This window comes from Puma concolor, chromosome A2 (genome assembly GCF_028749965.1).
Source record: "Puma concolor isolate L17-30 chromosome A2, mPumCon1.1.hap2, whole genome shotgun sequence".
NCBI classification, from domain to species: Eukaryota; Metazoa; Chordata; class Mammalia; order Carnivora; family Felidae; genus Puma; species Puma concolor.
The window spans coordinates 105,551,416-105,573,192 of record NC_141668.1 but is presented as its reverse complement, the minus strand read 5'-3'; the positions used below and the strand labels follow the sequence as shown (position 1 = coordinate 105,573,192).

General features: G+C 51.6%; 1 protein-coding gene across 18 annotated transcripts in view; it reads left to right on the top strand.

The window, feature by feature from the left end:
- The first annotated feature begins 9,163 nt into the window (after positions 1–9,163).
- Positions 9,164–21,777, top strand: part of IKZF1 (IKAROS family zinc finger 1) — a 101,410-nt gene continuing 88,796 nt past the window's right edge. For 3 of the 18 annotated variants that reach the window (XM_086697111.1, XM_086697099.1, XM_086697096.1), the window contains exon 1: positions 9,600–9,742. In XM_086697111.1, the coding sequence (XP_086553237.1) occupies positions 9,613–9,742 (130 nt within the window). In that variant the 5' untranslated portion in view covers positions 9,600–9,612. Of the gene's footprint in view, positions 9,187–9,593; positions 9,743–10,406; positions 10,718–12,927; positions 12,974–13,001; positions 14,614–21,777 lie in introns of those variants that run through there. The other 15 variants (XM_086697110.1, XM_086697095.1, XM_086697100.1 and 12 more) reach the window with 13 other exon arrangements.

Genomic DNA, 21,777 nt, shown 5'->3' with positions numbered 1-21,777 from the left:
GATGTGGCCCTGTTGGGTGAGCTAAAGTCTACGGAAACAAAAGAGAACAGTGTGCATATAATTAAGATGAAAAAAACATACTCCAGGAGACAAAAGATTGCCAAAGCTGATGTCCTCAGGAGGCCCCAATCCAACTTCAATCCCATCCAACCCTTGACCTGCCTTGGTCCTTAAGGGACTTGGTCTTTTGTCTGTGAAAAGACAACAGGATTGGGTCTTTAAGAGAAGAAATAAATAGTAAGTAGTTCTCCGGGTTTTCTGCAGCTATGTCTCATATTTGACAACCTTACACTCACCGATTTGACAGTCTGCTTTCACAAAGCCATATGCATATAAGGTGTATATTACCCCCACGTCGACGAGATTCTCACTTAGCCAACGACATCTGTCTTTGAACTGTCATGAAATGCTGGAATGATTCTTTTTCTTTTGTGGTGTCAATTCCTCTCTCTGTCATTATTAACCTTGTTAAATACCCTCTTCCCTCCCCTTCTGAAAGGCAGAAGTGAGTGTTAAGTTTCAAACATACCCCCTTAACACATCCAGATGGGGTGGGGAAAAAGCATAGCTAACTATCTACTTAATCAAACACCTACTTTTACTCCATCAACGGGGAGTAGACCCTTTTGTACATTTGACAAATTCAAGCAATTTAGCAAGTGGGTTAAAGTCTATGTAAAGGTACTTCAACAACATGGGAAATACAGACACTGGTCTTCTGTCTCAGAATTGGTTAATGGAAGACGTGAAATCTCAAAACGCGCACAACAGTGGGTTCTTACAGAGCTTCTAATGCACTGCTGGGAAAACCTTGAAAGATTTTCCATCACGGTGGGGGAGGGGGGCGGGTGGGTTGACAGTTTTTGCCTTTGCTGTCAGTGCCACTGTGGGAGGCTCCTAAATTTATTATACCTAGGAAATGATTCTAGTGCAAACCCATCCTGGAAGAAGCCAGGACGCAAGGCATGCCCGCGCTCGTCAGCCTGTGTTGTGGGGTGTGACTACAAGGCTTTGGAAGCCGAGTCTTGGCCACCCCATGGGCAGTGACCTCGGGCACTTCTCTGACTCGATCAAGAGGGGGCCCAAGCAAGAACCTGGTCCTGTTGGCTTTTCCACCTCAGGCAGCTGAGCAAGCCCTTCCTGGAAGTAAAAAAAAAAATGATTCAGAGAGTAAAACAGAACCCTCACAATGGAGTGGCAATGTTTCCCACTGGTGTGAGTGGCTCCTTAAAATGCCGTCTTTGTGGAGTCATCAAAATGCTCAGTGCCATCAGGTAGAAGGTCAGATGTCACACATTACTTTGGGGTCATCAGGAAGCAGCTTTCTTTCTTTCTTTCTTTCTTTCTTTCTTTCTTTCTTTCTTTCTTTCTTTCCAGTCTCCTCACTTTGGGAAGCTCCTTTCCCTCAGTTTTCCTCACCCACGAAATAAGAATAATAACATGGTCCAACTTCCTAGGGAAGAGAAGATCGATGAGCTCTTTTTGCTGATTAGCTCGAAAGCCATGCAAATATAAATCAGTGAGTACTCCGTGTGCCACTGCCCTGCCACCCTGGGCGCCTGGAGCTCTCACTGAACTCAACAGGAGCTCCAGGAATGTACAAGAAATATGTGCTGGGAGAGATGGGTCTGGGGCATTTTGGTGATGATTACTTAAGCACTGCTGTAGCAGGAGAGACAACTTGTAAGTGTATGATTATCGATCGCTGCATTTGGATCTGCTCTGAGAAACTCTGCTACATCAGGTAGTCGGGCTCAAACAGCATCAATCATGTGGCACAACACTCTGGCTGTCTTACGGACTTAATGGCATTGGAATCAAAGGGCAAAAGCTGCCCTTGGAGGCCAACAGGGGCTCTTCAAGGCTCAAGGAGTCAGAGCAGAAGGAACTGATGTTTGCCTTGCCAATTACAATCTAATAAGAAGGTAATTAAACCGGCATACAGGTTCTACTGTAACAGTGATCTGTAACCTTGATCTACAACATGGAATGATCAAAAAAGACATCTGTGCTCTACAGCTCGGCCCGTGAAGCCACGTCCCTTGGTTCAATGCTGCGGGGTTAGTCACTTGTCATCCTTAGATGGCCGTAGAACGTGTCCCCAACCGTAGTCACTTGTGTCCGAAACTCGCACCAATCCCCTATCTCAACTTGTACCAAAGGATGGGGTCTTCATTCTGCACAGTCTGTTTCTAACAGCAGGCTTTGCTACCATCTATAAATTCAGACAACAGGATTCCTTCTCCCAAAACGCAGGATCGTTGGCTACAACAGATCGACTATAAGCCGCTCCGCGGAAAACGTTTATGAGATATCATCATAGAAAATAAAGGGGTATTGTAATGAAAAGGCAACCCTTTGGTTTAATTGCAACTGTTTAAGCTAAAGGAAATTGTGTATTTGAGCTCTGAAGTGGAAACAAAGTTGCCAGTTTCTGAGATGCATATTATAGAAAAATGAGTTATTTTCCTTCATTAGAAAAACATATCTGCAAGTAATAAGAATATTATGAGTAAATATTAAAAGAATACATAGCCATTAGGCCGTGAGTAGCTACAGAATACATTATGTCTTTAAAGAATTTCCAAAGCATCCACTTAGAAAAGAAAACAACAACAACAACCACCTGACTCCTGGCCTAACTAAACTATAACCTGTGTTGCTCCCCTACAGAAATAAAGCAGCATCAACACCCTCCGGAGAATTGCCCCCACACTACCAGAACAGGATGAAGGAAACTTCATCATGAATCCGAAGCATTACGGATGTAAGTCATCACTTGCTTCCTTCGGAAAAATAACTTGAAAGTCCACAGAAGCGTTCATGCCCGAGGAAGGAGTGAACTACACCTAAGGAAGACCAAGGAAGGAGTGAAATGCAGGACATTCTGTGCTGAACCCATCACTGCTCAGGGAGCATTCCATAGGTGAAGAAACAGCATGACTATGAGAATGAGCTGAGAGCCCCAGACAGAAGGACAGAAAGGGAACGTGACTCCGTCCAGCTACACGACAAGGAAAACACACTTCCTACGCAGATCAGAAAAACAGCGTAACAGCTCCTTGTCGCATAATTTTTCAAGTTTGTTTCTTTCCTTTGAGAGAGATAGAGAGCGTGTGGGGGAGGGGCAGAGAGAGGGAGAGAGCGAGAACCCCAGGCAGGCTCAGCGCTGTCAGCCCCGAACCTGTTGCAGGGCTCGAGCCCACAAACTGTGACACCATGACCTGAGCCCAAATCTAGAGTCAGATGCTTGACTGGCTGAGCCACCCAGGCATCCCTGCCATATAATTTAAACAAAATTGTTTTGCCTGATTTAGAAAACAGTCCGATGAACCCTTCAAGTGTGGAACCAATAAGTGGAAATATCCACTGAATGTTCTCGTTCTGGGCACTGAGAAAACAAAACAGAGCAAAAAAAAAAAAAATCCTCTGTCTTCACAGAGAGTAAACAAAACAAATGTTAACAATAGAGCATGTTGGAAGATAAGCGCTGTGTAAAATGTAAAGAAGGAGCGCCTGGGTGGCTCAGTCCGTTAAGTATCTGAGGCCTTGGCTCAGGTCATGATCTCACAGTTCGTGAGTTCGAGCCCTGTGTCGGGCTCTGTGCTGACAGCTCAGACCCTGGGGCCTGCTTTGGATTCTGTGTCTCATTCTGTCTCTCTGCCCCTCCCCGGCTCTTGCTCTGTCTCTCTCTCTCTCTCTCTCTCTCTCTCTCTCTGTCTCTCTCTCAAAAATAAACATATTTTTTAAAAAATGTAATGCAAAGACATCCTCTTTTTAGAGGATGCTTGGGTGCGGGTAGCGTTGTTACGCCTTTATGGAGGGTGGGCCATGACTGTCCCGGAGCTGAGATGACATTTGAGCAAAGACTCGAAGCAGGAAAGAGGGCAGGCGGGCAGGCGTCCAGAGAACGGCAGGTGCCTTGAGCCATGGCTGGTGCTTGAGGACCAGCAAAGCCAAGCCAAGCAGCTGGAGACCAGTGAGCAAAGGACACAGTTAGTGGCTGGACCTGAGTCCAGCGGAGAAGTGCATGATCTGATGAGCTTTTCCTCAGGCCCTCCCTGCGTACTACGAGGGGCAAGGACAGGAGTAGAGAGCCGTTCGGAGCCCCCCCAGTCTGCAGGCGGAAGGTGGCGGAGTTTGGACCCGTGTGGTTGCAGTGGAGGCGGGAGGTTGGGTTACTGACACCTGTTGGAGGCAGAGCCAGCAGAGGGTCCCGATCGAGGGAGGGGAGGAAGAAGGGAGCCATCGAGAATGCCCCCAAAGTCCTGACCTTGGCAATTTCCCATTGCTATTGGATCCGATGCGGTGACACAGGTTTGAGGGGAAAGGTTTGAGGGGATTCGGGGTGGGGACATGGTGAATACAAGAAGCCAGCTATAGATGCGCAGGTCAGGCTATCAAGGAGGCTGAAAGATGCACAAGTCTTTGATCCTAGGGGAGATCAGAACCGCAGACGTCAGCCCAAAGACGATGTCCGGGGAGCTCCCGTGCCTTCGGAAGGAGGCCGAGAGGCCAGTGACGCAGGGCAAACCCAGGCACACGTGGCCCACTGAATACCCACTTCACCCGTATCAACAAGTTCAAATGAAACGCTTGTGGAAGTTTTTGGAAACTTGAAAGCGGGAGACAGACACCCACTTACGGCTCCTGGAACCAGCTGGGCCTGGCAGCAAACGCTCTGAGCACAGAAACAATCTATTTGCAACCAGATCAAGGTCCGTCCCCAGCTGTGAATGTGGGAACATCGTCCAGGCAATGCTCCTTTCGTCTCGCCTGCTTTCTGCTGGATGTCGCTCTAAGAACCTTGATGGAAATGCAGGCGGGGGAGTCGAACGCTGATGACTACATACCATGATGAAAGACCTACATCCGTGCTCTCATTTACTCCCCGTGCCAACTCCATGCAGCGGGATTTCTTTTCCCTGAACCTGATGCTCAGGGCACTGGGGTGACTCAGCTAGGTTCCTACGGTGACCCTGTGTGCAGAGGGGAGAGACACCCAGGTTTTCAGGACACTTCCCACCACAGGGCCCTCCACCTCAACCCCCTCTCCAAAACGACCCCACTTCCTTTCGAGACTAGATGGGAAAGATTTGTGATTCATTAACACCCAGAAGAGAAAGCTGCTAGACCAGTAGAGAAGTAACTAGACTCCATGTCGGTGGACTTTACAGATTGGAAAGCCTGCTCATAAACCTTAGTCTTTTCCTGGAAGTGCCCGTCTGGTCCCTTCACCAAGATGCATGCTGTCAGGACAGGTGATCCGGCCTTACGGGAAATAAAAAATTGAAAGGGGACAAGCAGGAAACACTTGCCTCCAATTGGGGAAGGATGTCTCAAGGGAATCAGTCTTTGGAGGGATAGGGCACGGGGCGTAGTTAAAAAACCTGACCAAGATTTGTCTCCCAGGCTAACCACTTAGAAACCGTCTGGTCCCTTCACCAAGATGCATGCTGTCAGGACAGGTGATCCGGCCTTACGGGAAATACAAAATTGAAAGGGGACAAGCAGGAAACACTTGCCTCCAATTGGGGAAGGATGTCTCAAGGGAATCAGTCTTTGGAGGGATAGGGCACGGGGCGTAGTTAAAAAACCTGACCAAGATTTGTCTCCCAGGCTAACCACTTAGAAATCAAGCACCTCAGGGTCCCCTGGGTGGCTCAGTCGGTTGAGTGTCTGATTCTCTATTTAGGCTCTCAGGGTTCGTGAGACAGAGCCCCATGTCACCCCGCTCTGTGCTGACAGCACGGAGCCTGCTTGGGATTCCCTCTCTCTCTCTCTCTCTCTCTCTCTCTTTTTCTCTGCCCCTTCCCTTCTTGTTCTCTATTTCTCTCTCTCTCTCTCTCTCAAAATAAATAAACAAACATTTAAAAAAAAATCTAGCAACCACTTAGTGGCTTTGCCCTTTTGTGTGTCCACAGGCTGTGTGTTCAAGTTGACCATGACGCGTTTTGCATGGAAATGCAATTGTTTCTGATTTACTGGGCTGGAGCCCCTTCAGGATAAGACCACACGTTATGCCTTTATTGGGACTTCCTGCCTCTCAAGTACCAGTTGTAACGGTAGCTGTCCCTGAATACATGCTCGTTGAATAAGTGAATGGAGATGTGCCACCAGCAGACTTAGAACTCCACAATCCTGTTCTAATCTTGCTCCTATAACACAGTGGAATCGCCTGGGTGCAGACCCGTCCCTCTGTCTTTATTCTCATCTGTTCAGGCCAGATCAAGATTTACTTTTCCTGTAGTCCGCCAAAACATCTTCAACAACTTTTCATCAGAAAGCTTTCTGGGTAAATCTATTCTTCTCCAAGTCGTTATATCCGACCTAGTTTGCTTTTCAGTCTCTTCCAACCAAACGGTGTTGATTAAAAAGTCACCAGTTTTGAGAATCTAAGTGTCTTCTGACAAATTCCAAGGGGAATAAAGCGAAAGGAATTGTCATAAAGTGGGAAGAATTTGGTTGTCAGCTGCGACACATCCTCGATTCAGATCGAGAGGCGGAAATGTGAACGATGAGGAGAGCTGCTGAATTTCTGTGGGTTTCAAAGCCAGGAGCAACGGAGCCTCCAGAGAGGGCCTTTTAAACGTGGCAGGAAACGGAACATCCTGCGGGGTCTCCGTGCGGCTGGCCGGGCAGTCCTGGCCCGTGTCCTGCTCCTTCCCTTCCAAAAGGAGTGGGAGCCACCCTTCTGTGCTTAGAAAAAGCCAAACCCAAGGCAGTGAGCCTCAGGAAAAAATGGTCAAGAATCTTGCCCCAGACCAGCAACTGTTGGTTTTCAAAAACAGCAGAAGCAGAAGCTGGGGGTGGTGAAAAGTAGGGACAAGAAACCAAAGAAGCAGAGTCCTTGTTGCAAAAATTCCATCCACGTCCTGGTCTCTTCGTTCGTGTTCCTGTTCCTTTACAGACGAAACTGTGTGCGTTCTGCATTACTTCAGCATTGTAGAAAGACGATAGAATTTTTTTTTTTTTATGAACTTTTCCTGTTACTTCAGGATTATTCCTGCTATTTCCCAACGGCTGCAGGAAAAAGGGATGTTCATCCTTTGCCGTTTAACAGATATTTTTTAATGGAAGCAAAATACAATTATAGCCACGGCAAATTGCATACACCAGCTCACTTAATTTCACCTCATTCCATCAACACCATTGTTAAGTTGGTATGCTCTGCAGAGGACAGACCGGAAGCTCAGAGAGGTTGAGTAACTTGCCAAGACTCACACAGGTAGTAAGAAATGAAAGTGCGAATCAACCATCCGTCTTCTGCTTAAAACTCATTCTCCTTAGAACCGTCTCTAGTCTCTGCCAGAACAAAAGTGCCCATAGCAGGATTCCCTTATTAGAGTAAGCTCTGAGTAAGTAGTCTGTGATTCATTCTATAGGGGCTCTTTGTTCTTTTGGTAATATCGCAAAAGAAGAAAAATTGCTAATTTGACAGTTATTGTCTGAATAAACTAGGCTGCCCTTCGTTAAATGCTGCAACATTATTATGTATCTATTCTAAAGAAACAAAATGACTTTAGAGCTATAATTTTTTTTTTTTAAAAAAGCATCACCTGTTTCAATTTCCCCTGCTAAGTTTTTCCCTCCAACGTGCTTTTATTGATGATTTAAGCAGCCTCTCCGAGGCCTTGGTGTCTATCCACAGAGCCCAGGTCACAGCAGGATTCTTGTCCTCTACCTGTTTTGGAGTGGGGGCGGGGGGGCGGGTGGACCATGAAGCCTGGTTCTTCCCAGCTTGCTCTCCAACTCAACAAGACACTGGTAGCTAGCAGGGCTCACGATGAACACTAGTGACCGCTCAGAGTCCTTTCTCTGCTATCAGCAGACGGCAAGAACTGTCATATGTGAAACACGATCCACAAACAATCCTGTGAGGCGGCTTACCTTATTCCTACCCAGCTGTACATGGGGAAATGGAAGCTCAGAGAAGTTCAGGAACTCGGCCAAGACCACACAGCATCAACTATCGGGTCCTTCACCTCTTACTCTTCTGCCCCAGGAGGAAATGCCTTGGCCTGAGTCCTTGATTCTCACTCCTGGGGACCCATGACACACATTTAAAGAGACACACTGGGGGCTAAGGGTGTTGTGTGCCTCTAAGAACCAGAGGTATCCTCTAACCTCTCCACTACATTTTTGGCCTCCCTGGGCTTTGAACCTTATGTCTATTGACTCATAGAATCCTGACAAGGACTCTTGCAATGAAGAGCAATGCAGTGGCACTGACTTCTTTTGCAGATAAGGCCAATGAGGCTCAGAGGTTCAGTGACTTGCCTACGGTCATATAGGTAAGGGGTGGGCTAGGGATTAAAGCCATGGACCTTTTTACTAGCTCCACTTCCTCTGGGCTCTAAGCAGGGGGAGTTAACAGGCTCTGGGCTCAGAATCTCAGGGTTTCTCTTAGCACTAATTCAGTGGTAGGAGTTGTGGAAGTGGTCCAGGAAGAACATGTCCCGCTGCCTGGGGTTCGTGGAGGGTAGAGGACATTTCTCCCAGAGATGGCACCAGGCAAAGCCGGTCCAGGACTGTCTGGGCCCTGCCACCAGCAGCCTCCTCAGCCAGGCCGGCCACAGCCTTCCCGGTGGTCTCCCGTCCCTGCCCCACTCAACTGCCCAAAGTGACATTTTCCACCTGTCACCTTTGCGCTGTTCTGTCCACCTGCAAGGCCTGCACCCCCGAGCTCCCTCCGGGCCCAGGGGCGCACTTCCTCACTCTCCTGCAGGAAGGCATCATTTGGCCCTCCCCAGGATCTGCACTGGATCTCCTCTCTCCCGTGCAGGGGTACCTTTCCGGATGCGCCCCTGCAAGTCCTGAAGGGCAGGGCCCGCAGCTCGCTGGTCTCCATCCCTCCCTTAACGCCCAAGGGGGATGGGGACAAATCGCCTGCATTCAGGATTCTCCCTCTTCTGCTCAAACAGCACACCATCGCCTGGCTCCCGCTCGGGTGGGGCCCGGCTAATGAGAGTGACGGGCGTCAAGAGGTGCGCGGTTAGAGCCCGCATTCCTGTCTCAACGAGACACACGCAGCGCCTTCCTCGCGTGCTTCGGGGCTCGGGGAAGGGGGGGGGGGTCTGAGGTGCCAAGGCCTTCGCTGTCACCTCCTCCCGCGGCCGCCCTGTCACACCTGGGTGTGCACGCAGACCAAGATGGAAGGCGCGATCCTAACTTCTGCCTGAGCAGGTGGGAGGGAAGAGAGACGAGAGGTATTCCATTGGTTGTCTGGGAAAATGAATCGCACCTTCCCCTCACTTGCGGAGGATCAACTTTTCCCACCCCCTCGGGTGGGCACTCCTCACCCGGGGTCGCAGCCGGAAACGGGGAGCCCAGTGGCCCCATTTCGAGGGACGTGGAGCCGGGCGGGCAACGGACGCTCCCCACCCCAGACACCGGGGAAAGTGCCTCACGATGTCCCGGGTCCCCGGAGTCCCCGCGGCGGGGCGAGCGGCACCCCCCGCCCCGCCGCCGCCTCCGGCCGCCCCGCGCGCGCGTCGCCCGCGCCGGGTCCCCAAGGGTTAAGCGCGGGCCCCGCGGCGCCGCGGCCGATGCCGCCACCCGGGCCGGGGCGCAGAAAGCCGGCCGCCACCTGCCGCGCGGGGCCGCGGCGCGATGCGGCGCTGGAATGAGGAAGCGCGGCGGCGAGGGGAGGGCCGGGGCGCGCTGCGCGCGGGGGTGGCGGCGGCGCGCCGAGCGGGCCCGGCGCGGGCGAGCGGGCTGCAGCCGGCGGCGGCGCCAGCAGGTACGGCCCGCGCCCGCCGCCGCCCCGGCGGCCCTGGAGTGGGAGTGGGGGTGGGAGTGGGGACGGGGGGGGGGGGGGCGGGACCCAGCCCCGCGCCCCGGCAAAGTTTGTGCGCGCGGTCCCGGAGTTGCGGTCGGACCGCACCGCGGGAGCCGGCGACCCGGCGGCGGAGGCTGGGGCGAAGGCGGCGCGCCCAGCTACGCGCCCCGGGTCCTCGTCCCGCTACACGCCCGTCTGTGCGTCCCGCTCCCGGTCCCCCTCCGCACCCGGACCCGCGCCCCGCTCCGAGTCCCTCTCCGCGCCCGGACCCGCGCCCCGCTCCGAGTCCCCCTCCGCGCCAGGCCGAGCGCCCGGCTCCGCGCCCCGCGCCCCCCGGGTCCCGCTCCGCGTTCCGGGGCAGCAAGCCGGGCGAGGGCAGGGCGGAGCGCGCGGGGCGGGGCGGCTGCGGGCCGGCGGAGCGGTCGGCCGGAGGGGTGCGCCTCCCCCAAAGTTTGCGGAGCGCGGGCGGCCGCAGGTGGCGGGGCGCAGGGGCGCTGCGCGGAGGGGGCCCAGGTGCGCGGCCCGTGGGCGGCGCTGTGCGCGCGGGGCGGCCGGCCGGCAGCGAGCGCGAAAGCCGGGTCGGAGCCGGCAGAGGAGGGGAGGGGGGGTGGGGTGGGGGGGATGGTGGCGGAGAAATGGGGAACCGGGCGAGTGAGCAACTTCAGGAAGTCGTTGTGAAAGAAAGCTGGGAAGAGCCTGACGGCCGAGTTAGCAGGGCGCTCTAACAAGTGCGTGCGCGGCCCGGGGCGGCGACTGCGGCCACGGTCCCCGGGTCCCCGCGCAGCGCCGCCGAGCCCGAGCCCGGCCGGGACCTTGGAGGTGGCGAGGCGGTCGGCCCCGGGCGAGCCCGGCGGGGCAGAGGGAGCCCCGGCCCCGAGGTTGCTGTTCGCGCCCGAGGATCGGTCTCGGCCCCCAAAGTGCGACGCACACGTCCACGTGAGTGTTTTCCAATTGAATTTCAGTAGGAAAACTCAGAGTAGCCGGTGGCTTAAAAAAAACAGAGAGGTAGAGAATGAAAAGACAAGGCAGTAAGAGCTGTGACCCCTGCTTTCGCTCAGGTCCGCCTCTCCTTTCTGGGGATAGGGAGAGCGCTGACTTTTGTCAAAGCCTCCGCCGCCAACTTGTGCGGTGACCGAAGGCGCAGGGCCAGGCCGGCGTGGGACACTAGTGAGCCGCCCCGCTGTCACCACGGGGAGGACGGTCCAGCGCCCGTTGCATTTAAATTGATATGTGCCTAGAGGTGACGGAAGCCAGGCTTTATAAAGTCACCCAGGGAGAGCTTTCTCTCCTGATCTCTGAGGGGCCAGCCTTTTGCTTGTCCTGAAAAACCATTAGATCGCGTCTGAACTTGCTTTCTGCCAAATGAAGAATTATCCCGGTCTGAAAAGTTAGTGGTTCCTTTGCTGACTGCAATTTTGGCGATTAGGTTTCCAAACGCCCTGGCAAGAAGGCGTCAGGTTACTGGTGGGTGTATTTGAAAATGTATTTAAAAAAAAAAAAAAAGGTCAAGGATCCTCGGTGATTCCGGAGGAACCTAGTGACGATGAGACTGTTTTTTCTTCCAATTTGGAGGCACAGAGTGTGACATGCGGAGAGCAGAAAGTCCGCAGCGTCTGGACAGGCATTGCCAACCCTGTTTTCCTTCTCCCCGCCCCGGGCTGCAGCCGGCCCAGAGCGAATTCAAGGCAGCGTGCTTGGCTCAGCCAGCTTGCTGCTTGTTCCCCTCCCCTGCCTCCCCCCACCCCCATTGCTGCTCCCAGACACCTTGTTTTTGAACTTGGAGACTCAAACTTCTCTTGAAGAAAATATCTACTTGCCACCCAAACCAACTCCTGTTCAGGGAGGAAAATTTATGGAATTAGAAGATATGTAATGTGTACAATATTTCAACTTTCATAGAAATGGAAACGGTTGCAAAGATGGGTTCACTTGGTTTTGAGCTGAGAGGAGAGAGAAACCAGCAGGAAACGGTTGGAGCCTCTTGGATTTCTTTCTTTGTTTGGAGACGTTTGAGGGGGTCAATGGGACTCATCTTTCATATGGAATTTTAAAGCTGCCGTTTGAGTATGTTTCGGCATTCCATGTGTCAGAATTGTTTCGGCGACAAATCAGATTATTTGGCAACGTGGCTAAAATTTTAAACAGTGACAAGTATCCGTGGCAGGAAGATTACCTGCTTACATCATAGGATATGCAGAATGTGTTAAAACAGAACTCGTGTGCATACATGTAAATAATGATGTCACGTCTTCAAATCTCATACAGTTCTGGCTTGATATCATGTATGTGATTTCAAAACTTTCCAGGAACATATGTGTTGGTACCTTTTTTACATGGCAAAAAAAAACAAAAACAAAAACAAAAACAAAAACGTGCTTCCCGGTCTTAAAGTCCACCCGGGCTGATGCGAGACCGTGTTATTGAGTTCAGTGGCCGTGCCATCTTCCCGTTTTGCTTCCTGGTGGTAGTTGAAGGCAGGGGCTCTGTAAATCCCAGCATGCTTGTTTGTTTAATTCACCAGCATTTTCAGTGAAATGCTGCACCTTGAGGAATTAATTATACCTCCTCGGAATTCAGGAGCCTGGTGGCCGTAATAGCCCAGTAGTGTGGTCTCGCGGGATGAGTTGGCGGGTCTGTAAAGAAAACTGTGCATGTGTGATGTTGGACGCTTTGGAGAAGTTGGTCCACAGCCTCGTGAGGGAAGGTAAACCGTGGCCGTCCGTGGCACCGGTTCCTTTGTTGAGACATTAAGAGCTTGGTGAATTTCCTGGCCAAGAGGTCTGAAGCTCAGGTGTGCTGGGGGCCACCGTGTCTTTGTCGCTTGGCGAGAGACTGAAGCGTTCGAGGATGATGGTTGTTTTGGGGGGATCCCCCCTTTGATTTGGATTTGTGTGTCTCATGCTTAGGTAATGCAGTTGCACATTGTCAACATACATGTCAAACTTTGGAAATTTGGGGGAACATGGTGGACTCCATGTGATGAAATGCCCCTACCCCCACACGTACACGAGTCCCGTGTGTGCTTCAAGATCAGGTGTGTGTGAACAGATACAGGAAATAAATTCTATGAGTCTCTGCACATGCACACACACACACACACACACACACACACACACACACACACACACAGAGCTGGCGTGGAGAGGGAGGCATAGGGGCAGGGTGAGAGTTTTCACATCACACAGACCTGACGTGAGTAATAAAGCCCCTCCTTTTCGGTTCTGTTTGTTCGGTTGGTTTTTGCCTTTTACTAAAGCGCGATGGATTTTCCTCTTTATGCTGTTGAGTTGAGACGTAAACGATGTCAGTACTTTGGGCGTCTGCCCAAGACTGTGTGTGCAGGTTATGGCTTTGCAGTGAACCCAGAATCCGTCAAGGATAACACCGTTTCATGGCTCGTGTGCGTTTTTCCCATCTTCTAAGCTTTGTGATTATGAAATCATTTCGCTATGAAATAAGTATTGGTTTCCGTTGCCTTATTCTAATGGAGATTCCCCCAGTGGCTCCGGCACTGAGAACGAACCCATGCCTCTTGTTGGTTCTCTGGCAATGCTTGTGATGTGTGAGGCTCACAGGCCTTCCCAGGGATTGTGCCTCGGGCTTCTGACCAGATGCTGCTTCTGTCTGGCCCCCGGTGCTTAAGGTTACTCCCCGTCTGGGGTGGGTCTGTTGATTTTTTTTTAAATTTATTTTTTATTTATTTTTGAGAGAGAGAGAGAGAGCAAGCAAGCAGGGGAGGGGCAGACACACACACACACACACACACACACACACACACACACGCAAGCTTCAAAGTCAGATAAGGTAGGAAATAGCAGCGGGGCCCGTTGGGGACTCTCACACCCCAGACCCAACTCCAGCGACCGCAACGTGGCTGGTTCCCTGTGGAGACCAGAGGGGGCGGCGGTGCTTTGTGCAGTTTGAGAAGCAACTCTGCACCCGGCTCCTCTCTCTGTGGCTCCCGTGACACCCGCCCTGCCAGGCTGTCGCTTTCATAGCTTTCCTCAGACGCGGTTTTTAAACGTTGTGTGCTACTCTGGCAAATGTCTTTAAGACGTGATGGAACGTGAGGCGTGAGATGCTGTGTGGGGACGAGGACGAGTGAGAGGCAGCCAACCCAAAGCCGCTTTGCAGAAGTTCCTGTGGGGAGAGGGGGCAGGGCCACCTCTGTGTGTGTGTCGCTGGGGGCGGGGGGGTCACCCCTGAGAAGGGCCTGCGGGGCACCGGCCGAGGCCTACACCTACAGGCCGCGGCCTACAGGCTTCCGATGGCTTTTTGTCCTTGTCTGACTTTGCTGTGATAAACAGGCCGCTGCCACAGGTGCCCCCAGTGACCCACCCGCGATGCTCTGTCAGACGTGGCGAAAGCCCAGACAGCCAGGCCTGGGGGCCTCTGTCTTGCCCGGCGCAGGTCTGGCCCTGTTTCCCTTCTCCCGTGTAGCCATTTCTGCCTTCGGGGAGCCCTCAATTCCTGTTGACTCAAAGAGCTCCCTCCATCTTCCACCGCAAGCCTGTCAGCTCAGCCGTCCTCATAATCTCTGAACCCGTTTTGGTCAGGGCAGGAAGCGCAAGGCTCCCTTCCTGCCTGTGTTTTCCTGAGAGAAAACTATCTTCCCTCCTTTTTTGCATATTTGGCAAATGGTCCCACCTTTCTCTCCGCCCCAGTGGAGTGTGCAGGCGGTGGTGGAGGAGACAGGCCGCCACCCCGGGGGACAGCAGGGTCCCTCTCAGGCGGCTGAGTCGAGGGGACTCCACGCGGCCCAGGGTCCGAAGACCCCACCCCAGTCCTCAAAAGGCAGCGCCCGTAGGTCTCTGGGAGGCACGCGCTCACCGGTGAGTGCCCCGCGCTTTCTCTGCTGCGCTTGCATAGACGGGGGAGAGCCGGTGTGGCCCCTGCCCAGCCCCTGCCCCGCACCCCTGCGCCGCCTGTCTGGGGTGATGGAGAGCGTCATTATGCACCATTTGCACGCGCTGCTTTCGGGTGTTCCCGTGCCCCACCTCCTGATGGCTCGTGGCGCAGGGGCCACTGCTTAACGGATTGCCCAGAATGGGCCCTAATTAGTGGGAAAGTGCCTTCTTCATATTTTCTCACTCAAGTGTGCAATGATTCATTTTTCTCCGGCAATCAGCTCACTGCTAAAGGAAATCTGACTCTCTTCCTGCCGTTTTCGCGCCAAAAGTTAGCGTAATGGATATGGTGCCCAGCTGCCAGGCCGGGGGGCTCGGGGGACCGTGGGATGTGAAGGGCGCACCCAGCATCCTTCCTCTGCCCTCCTTCCCTGCCCTCCCTCCGTCTTGCTTCTTTCTTGGGTGGGGGGGGGGGTGGCTTGCAGAGGCTGTACAAACAACTGACAAAGAGCGGCATGAAGTATTTTTAAGCGCTCTTATCCATACCGAGGTGGGACTTTAAGCTCCATTTTCGAGATCGCGCCGATATCAACCCTCCAAGGCGTTTTCTGGTCATTTGGAACAATTGAGCCATGTGGGTCCGACTCCTTTCCAAAGCTAAGAGTTCCACCGTGGACATTGATTCGTCCGTTTTTTGGGGGGTGCTTTTTGGTCCTTGAGTCAGATTTTCGCTGGCAAACTCAGAGCAAATGAGATACCTCCTTAGCCCTAAGGTCGGTGGGGGTGGGGGGGGAATGTTTACTTTAGAATCTTCAGGAGAAATGAAAATGAGGAATTGATCTTTTATAAGCTTGTTCCTGAGACACTCTGAAATGTCCTCCAGGGCTTTTAATGGAAAGGAGAGAGAGCCAGCGACCCCCCAGTGTGAGCCCCACTTTTAGCCTGAAAAACTGACCTTTTTCTCCTCCTTTGTGGCTGAGTTTTGTGTAGGGCGGAAAATTAAAGTGATATGCAAAGAGATCCACGGTGGAACCATATTGATAAATTGTGTATCCCACTTCATTAAACTGAAATCAGACCACTAATTATGGGAGGTTGTTAGAGAGATAAGGCAATTAATTCCCTTTTAAAACTCATTTGGAAATTTTGAGGGCTTTTCTACACGGGGCTTCCTGCTGCCTGGAGTTGTCCCGTGTTTCCCGGGATTTCAGGAACCTCCAGCTTCATGTGGAGGAGGAGAGCCTTCTGCAAAAGAAAGGAAACTTGCTGAACAATAACAACAAACAAAATACTTAAAAGTGAAGCATTGAAAATGATTTACACTTACTTAAGGGCCGCAGAAAAATCTGGTTGTACTGTTCAAAATTAGCTCTCCTATGTTTTGCTGTCTGACGGACATGAGCATTTTCTGCCAAATTATAAATAAGGACGTGCCGATTTCTTTGTAGCCCTACAGAGGAGGAAGTTGTAAGCTTCTGTGAGGTTCTACTGATGACACCCCACACCCGGGTTCGCATGAGGACCTTGTAGGCCAAAGGTTGTGGATTACGGACTGGGCTCTAGGCGACCCTGGTTGGGCCTGATGCCCGCCAGGAACGTGTGTGTGTTCATATGGACCTCGTCATTTGTGCGGGGCTCTTGGGCATATAACCCACGTCTGGGTTACAGCCCCGCTGGGACCGAGCTCTCGGTCTGTCCCAGAATAAAATGGACATCTAGAACTTTCCTTGCGAACTCGATCCAACTGAAGAGGCCACTGAGAACATTGAGCGGTCTTCTTGCCTGTAATTGGGTGGATTGTCAAAGCAGGTCGTTCTCACCAAGTAACTGATATGTGTGTTCCACCTTCTACTCTTCTCAGAAACGGCTTGGTCTGACTTCAGCGGAGACCGTTTGAGGTTGGGGGAGCGAGGTGAATTCTGGAGTCCTGCAGCTCCCGGGACGCAGGCTAGGGTTCAAGGAACCGGGGTCTTGAATCCACATTCCGTGGGGTGTGGACGTAGTGGGAAAGTGGGCACATAAGGTGATTTTTTAACGCTTCTCGCAAAGTTGCCTCACTTTAAGTGATTTTACTTGATGATTTGTGGGTGTTGCCAAAAAGAACGGAGGAGCTCAGAATGTGTGTCTTCTTGCAGAGAGAATTTCCCTTTGGCCCGGAAACTCTGTGGCTTTAGTGGAGGGAGTCAGTCAGCAGGCTGTCTACATTCTCCTCCCTGGAGCCAGGAGGAAACAGCCCCTCTCTCTGGGCCAAGCAGCCTTTTTCCATCGCAAGGAATAAGGGGTACCTGGAAGTCTGGGCAACCACGAGTCCCTCGACATGTTTGCTCCGGAACACATTTTCTCTCCAGGTTCCTATGTACATTGGTAGATCTTGTCTCACTCCCACCCAGACAGCAGAGGCTAACCTGAAACGAGAAAAGGTTACAGTCCCTACCAGAATGGTCTCAGCGGGCATATCAGCAGTGGCTCCCAGTTATTGGAAATAAACAGATGTGGGTGTATTTGTAAACAACCGGCCGTGCCTGGGGAGATTTGTCTAAGTGTACTTCCTTGGGTCTCAGTGGAATGTATCTTTCGCCAAGGCAGCTCACACAAGCCCTTCAATGTAAAAAAGTCTGGCGGACTTGTAGTGTTACCATTTGGGGGAATGTTATGGGTATACAGCACCAGTGGATTTGCTTGTTCGGTTTTCATTTTGAGGTTCGACGTGTGTCCGTGAAATGATCTACTAACACCTTAACTGAAGCCACTGCTAAGAGGACCAGAGAAGATACTGTTCTCTTTGTGAGGACAGCACTGGCAGTTGCTGAGTAAAACACTTAGTGAACATTGTAACTTTGTATTGATCCTTTCTTTTTAAGTGAAAAAAATAACTTGAGGGGGGAGCGGGCTCAATATAGGAACAGGAAAATGCTCCTCTGTTTCATCACTTTGTAATAAGAAATGACAAGACATCAGCACTCTTGGGAATATCGGTGCACATCATTATTTTGGGGCAGTTTTTATATTTTTTTAAAGGTGTAAATCTCATTTTTGTTGCACCGTCGCTGGCCATGCATGAAGGTCTTCTGAAATCGGGAAGAGGGTAGAAGAGAATGATTCTAAACTTAGATTTTTTTTTTTTTTTTTTACTTAAGTGATGAAGCGAAGTGTAAAAAGCCATTTATATTTGAGGAAGCTGCTTAGGAAATGGCTTCTGAGGACAGTCAGAATCAGGAAAAGTCCTATAAAAGTGAATGTAAATTTTGAGTGTGAATGTCTCTGCCATGGTTGCCGCATAAACAGTGTTGGGAGTAGTTTGAGAGCCTGTGGTCTAGTGCTGGAACATTCTTTACTAGCCTCTTTCCCAGATCCTTTACAGTCTCTTCTCTGCCTAGGAGAATCACACAATGCCAGAACCTTCTAGGGCCCCTAGAAATCCTGTGCAGGACCTGCTTTTGAGAGCAGATGGGTGAGCGCAGGGAACTGTCCCTCTAACTCTGCCTTCTCTATTTAAAAAAAAAAAAAATTCTAATGTAATGCAGTATCTCTCATCGTTCTTTATACCTCACTTGGAGACAGGTGGCTCCATGATGACATTTAGCAGTATTCTTGTGTTCTTTTCCCTTCTGCATTAAATATCTCCTTGCTGAGAATGTTTTCAAACAGCATGCTTTTTAGCTGTATTTTGAAAAGGCTTCTTCGGTCCCCCCCCCCCCCCCTTCCTCTTTTGCATACCAGTTCCTGCCCCAAAGGCGGGGGAGGTATGTGAGGACAGAGTTGCACATCTGAGCTAATTTGCCCTGAAAAAAGCAGGTTCACAGTAGAACGTACCACTGGAGGCGTTTTCTGTGGCTCCGTTAAATATGGGGGAGGGGGAGCCCGGCAAAAGCCAAATTGGATTCCCTGCTGTCCTGCTGAAATCTTGTTTTTCATTGTTATTTGTGCCAGCAATACTCTGTGGAATAATCCTGAAAATGTGTAGATTGGCAGCTAATTTTTGAAAAAATGAAAAGAATCAGAAATGAAATAAGAGTGCCCAGAAGTTTTTATGCTCTCCTGACCTGTTTTGTCAAGTTGTTAGGAAAACCTATAAGGTCCCCCTGACCAGACACAAAGACCTCGCAGATTGCTTTAGCTTTCTCTTGGAACATTTCTTTTTTTTACGATACAGTGTAATTCACAGTGATATGATAGATTTGCAAAAATAAAATCTACCCATCTGAAAATGAAAGGGCTCTCTCTGGGCAGGTATAATGGGTTTTATTAAAGAGGTCTGTGACCTAAGGCGTTTTAAATAGATTATAGGCTTGGCCCGTTTTCCCCACACACCCGCCCCCTTCAAAACAAGTGTCATCGATAAGGAAATAACCCCCAAATATAAGTGTAATGCAATCTCACTCTTCGGGAGGGGGAAAAAACAAAGATCAACAGCATACATTTTATGCGATAAGTATAATTTGACTTCACTGTGGAAGTTGTGGGAAGGAGTCTGCCTTTACCTGCACGGTAGTACCAAGGACACACTTCCTTCCTGTTAGGACACAGGGAACATCCACTCCTTGCCCGTTGTCCGTTTGAAATTTGGGACCACGAGCCCGGGCTCTGCGGTTCGCCCCGGGCGGGAGTGAAAAACGCGTCTCCGTGGAGAGGTTGTGGGTTCGGATCAGCTCCGCTGTTGTGTTAGACGGGTGCCTTCGTGCGGGCTGCTGCATTATCAGCCTCAGTCTTCTCATCTATAGAAGGGAAATCATATACAGATCGTGCGCGATGATTACAGTTGTATAGTGTAATCGCGAAGGTTACAGGTACACGTTTAGCAAACGAACACTGTGCCAGACACATAAAACGGTGGACAAGGTAGACCAGGTGCCCGCTCCCGTTGGCCTGTTAAATGCCGTAGTCAGTTGCTTGAATAAAGCCATATCCATTCCTTTACTGCCTCTTCCTGGCACATATAAGGTACTCGAGAAATGTCGTGAAATGGCACTGGGCAGAAAGTCACCTCTGTGTATCAGGGGCGGGGAAAGGCATTGTTTTTATGTATGGATGCACTTTTAATTGGGGCATAATTGCAACGTAGCATTACATTCGTTTCCCATGGACAACATACCGATTCAATATTTGTGCATATTGCAAAGCGATCACCACGATAAGCATAGTGAACACTCGTCGCCACACAGGGTTCCAAAAAAATTGTGTTCTGCGCCACGAGGGCTTTTAAGATTTACTCCGTTGGCAACTTGCAAACAGGCAGGACAGTCTTATTAACAGCCTCTCGCTGCGCAGACACGGCATTTTCTTTAGTTTGTGTCCGTTGCTTGAACCACAGAGAACTGAGGGTTTTTTGTAAAGCTTGTGGAGGAGTTGTGTGAACCTGGGGAACAGACTCATGCTGAGTGACCACTGGGGTTCATCACAGCCAGTTGCGCATGCTGTGCACTTAGCTGTGCTGGAACAGCCATGACTTCGGGCTGCTCGAAAAGGAATCAAGTTGTGGTTCTGGACGGGCAGCTGGCTTTTCATTTTGACTTCATTATGGGCGAGCACGGCGATTTCAGAGCAAATGATGTGAAGGGAGGGGTTCATCTTCAGGAAAGGAAGGGGCACTTCAGGAGGCTGAGGACGGGGCTGGGGACCGCAGCCAGCCCTGCACACGTGACAGTGGCCCTTGAGGCTCCTTGTGGCTCTCGGGGCTGTTCTTGGGGCCACCTGCTCGCTCACAGGTGGAAATGAGGACAGTACTGGAGACTTGCCCAGCTCCTGGCCCAGGAGCCACGACCGCCCAGGGCGGTTGGATGCATCTTCCCAGGGGACAGCCAGGTCCCCAGTCCATCGTGGGTGTGGAGGAAGGAAAGAAGGACAAGGGACAAGGTGGGGGGGGTGGTGTTTCCAAAGCTCCCCGTCCCCAGGGCTCCTTCACAGGGTGGCCCCAGCTGTAAGGCCATGTCTCCCCTGGCCTGGTTGCAGGAGCAGAAATGTGCTGGGCCACCTTTGCTCCGTCTCTCAGCCCTTGTGTTTGCCCCTCTGCACCCCCTGCTTTCTAGAGTCGCTGATAGGCCAACTCCATGAAACCGAAACCAGGCAAGTCCTGTTGGAGCAGAGGGACCTGGGAGAGACAGAGACACAGACACAGAGAGGGAAGGGGAGGGAGGGAGAGACAGCAAGCGGTGTTAGGCTCAGTGACCGCTCCAGAGAGGGAGATGGCCGTGGGCAGTGGCTTCTGACAGCAGGCTCTGCCCCCCATACCCGGAGGGACAGCCCCCGACGTCGCTGTCACACTGGCCTCCACTTATCTCCGCATCTGTTTCCCCTTGTGCAAGATTCAGAGCCACTGGCTCCAAAGACACAGTAAGAGCATTCAGGGCCCTATGAACTGCCCAGGCGACGCGTGTTTGCCGCCGTGGTGTTTTCTGCCGTCGATCGGTTCAGGCGTTCAGGTGTCTGGGTATCCCCGGGGCGGAGTAGAAAATCACAGTTGACTTCTGTGAAATAATCGTTCCCTCTGGCTTCTCCCTCCGCAGACCTACGATCCTGGTTTTTGTGTAGGTGCCGGTTCCCGAAAACAAGTTGTTGATCCGCTTGTGTGATGAACCCCTCTTTCTGATTGTGAGCTCCTTCGTGGCGGAGACCCTGTCCGGCCCAAGCTCTCCGCTTTGCACTTGACGCTGGACACAGACAGCGTCCATGTGGGAGTAGAGGGCCAGGAAGCTGTCTGAAAATGAGCGCAGAGCCCCGCCCCCCCTTCCTAGACACGCGCCCCACCCCCCCGCTGCCCCTCTGTCATCTCGGGTCTTGGAGGGGACGGAATTTCCTCGCCCTCACATCAGTTTCCCATCGCTGAATGATTTGTCTGATCTTTGCCTGAAAACAGTCACTTTTACCAAAAAAAAAAAAAAAAAAAAAAGTCACGACTGTTCCATCCCAAGAGATGCAAATTTGGACTTTGGGGAAGTTTGAGGGAGCTGGCCAAGTCCCCCCATGTCCCCCTCCCCGTGTGATGGCAAGCAGGCCCAGCTGCAGAATTCACGGGGCGTGGGCCCTGTCCCCAAATTGTCAAGAAGGTCAAAGCAGTGGTAACAAGCCGACATTAGTCCCGAGCAAGGGGGCCACACGCCCACGCAGAGTAGGATTCATTCAGACTGTGTTTGAAAATCTAGGTGGTGCTGA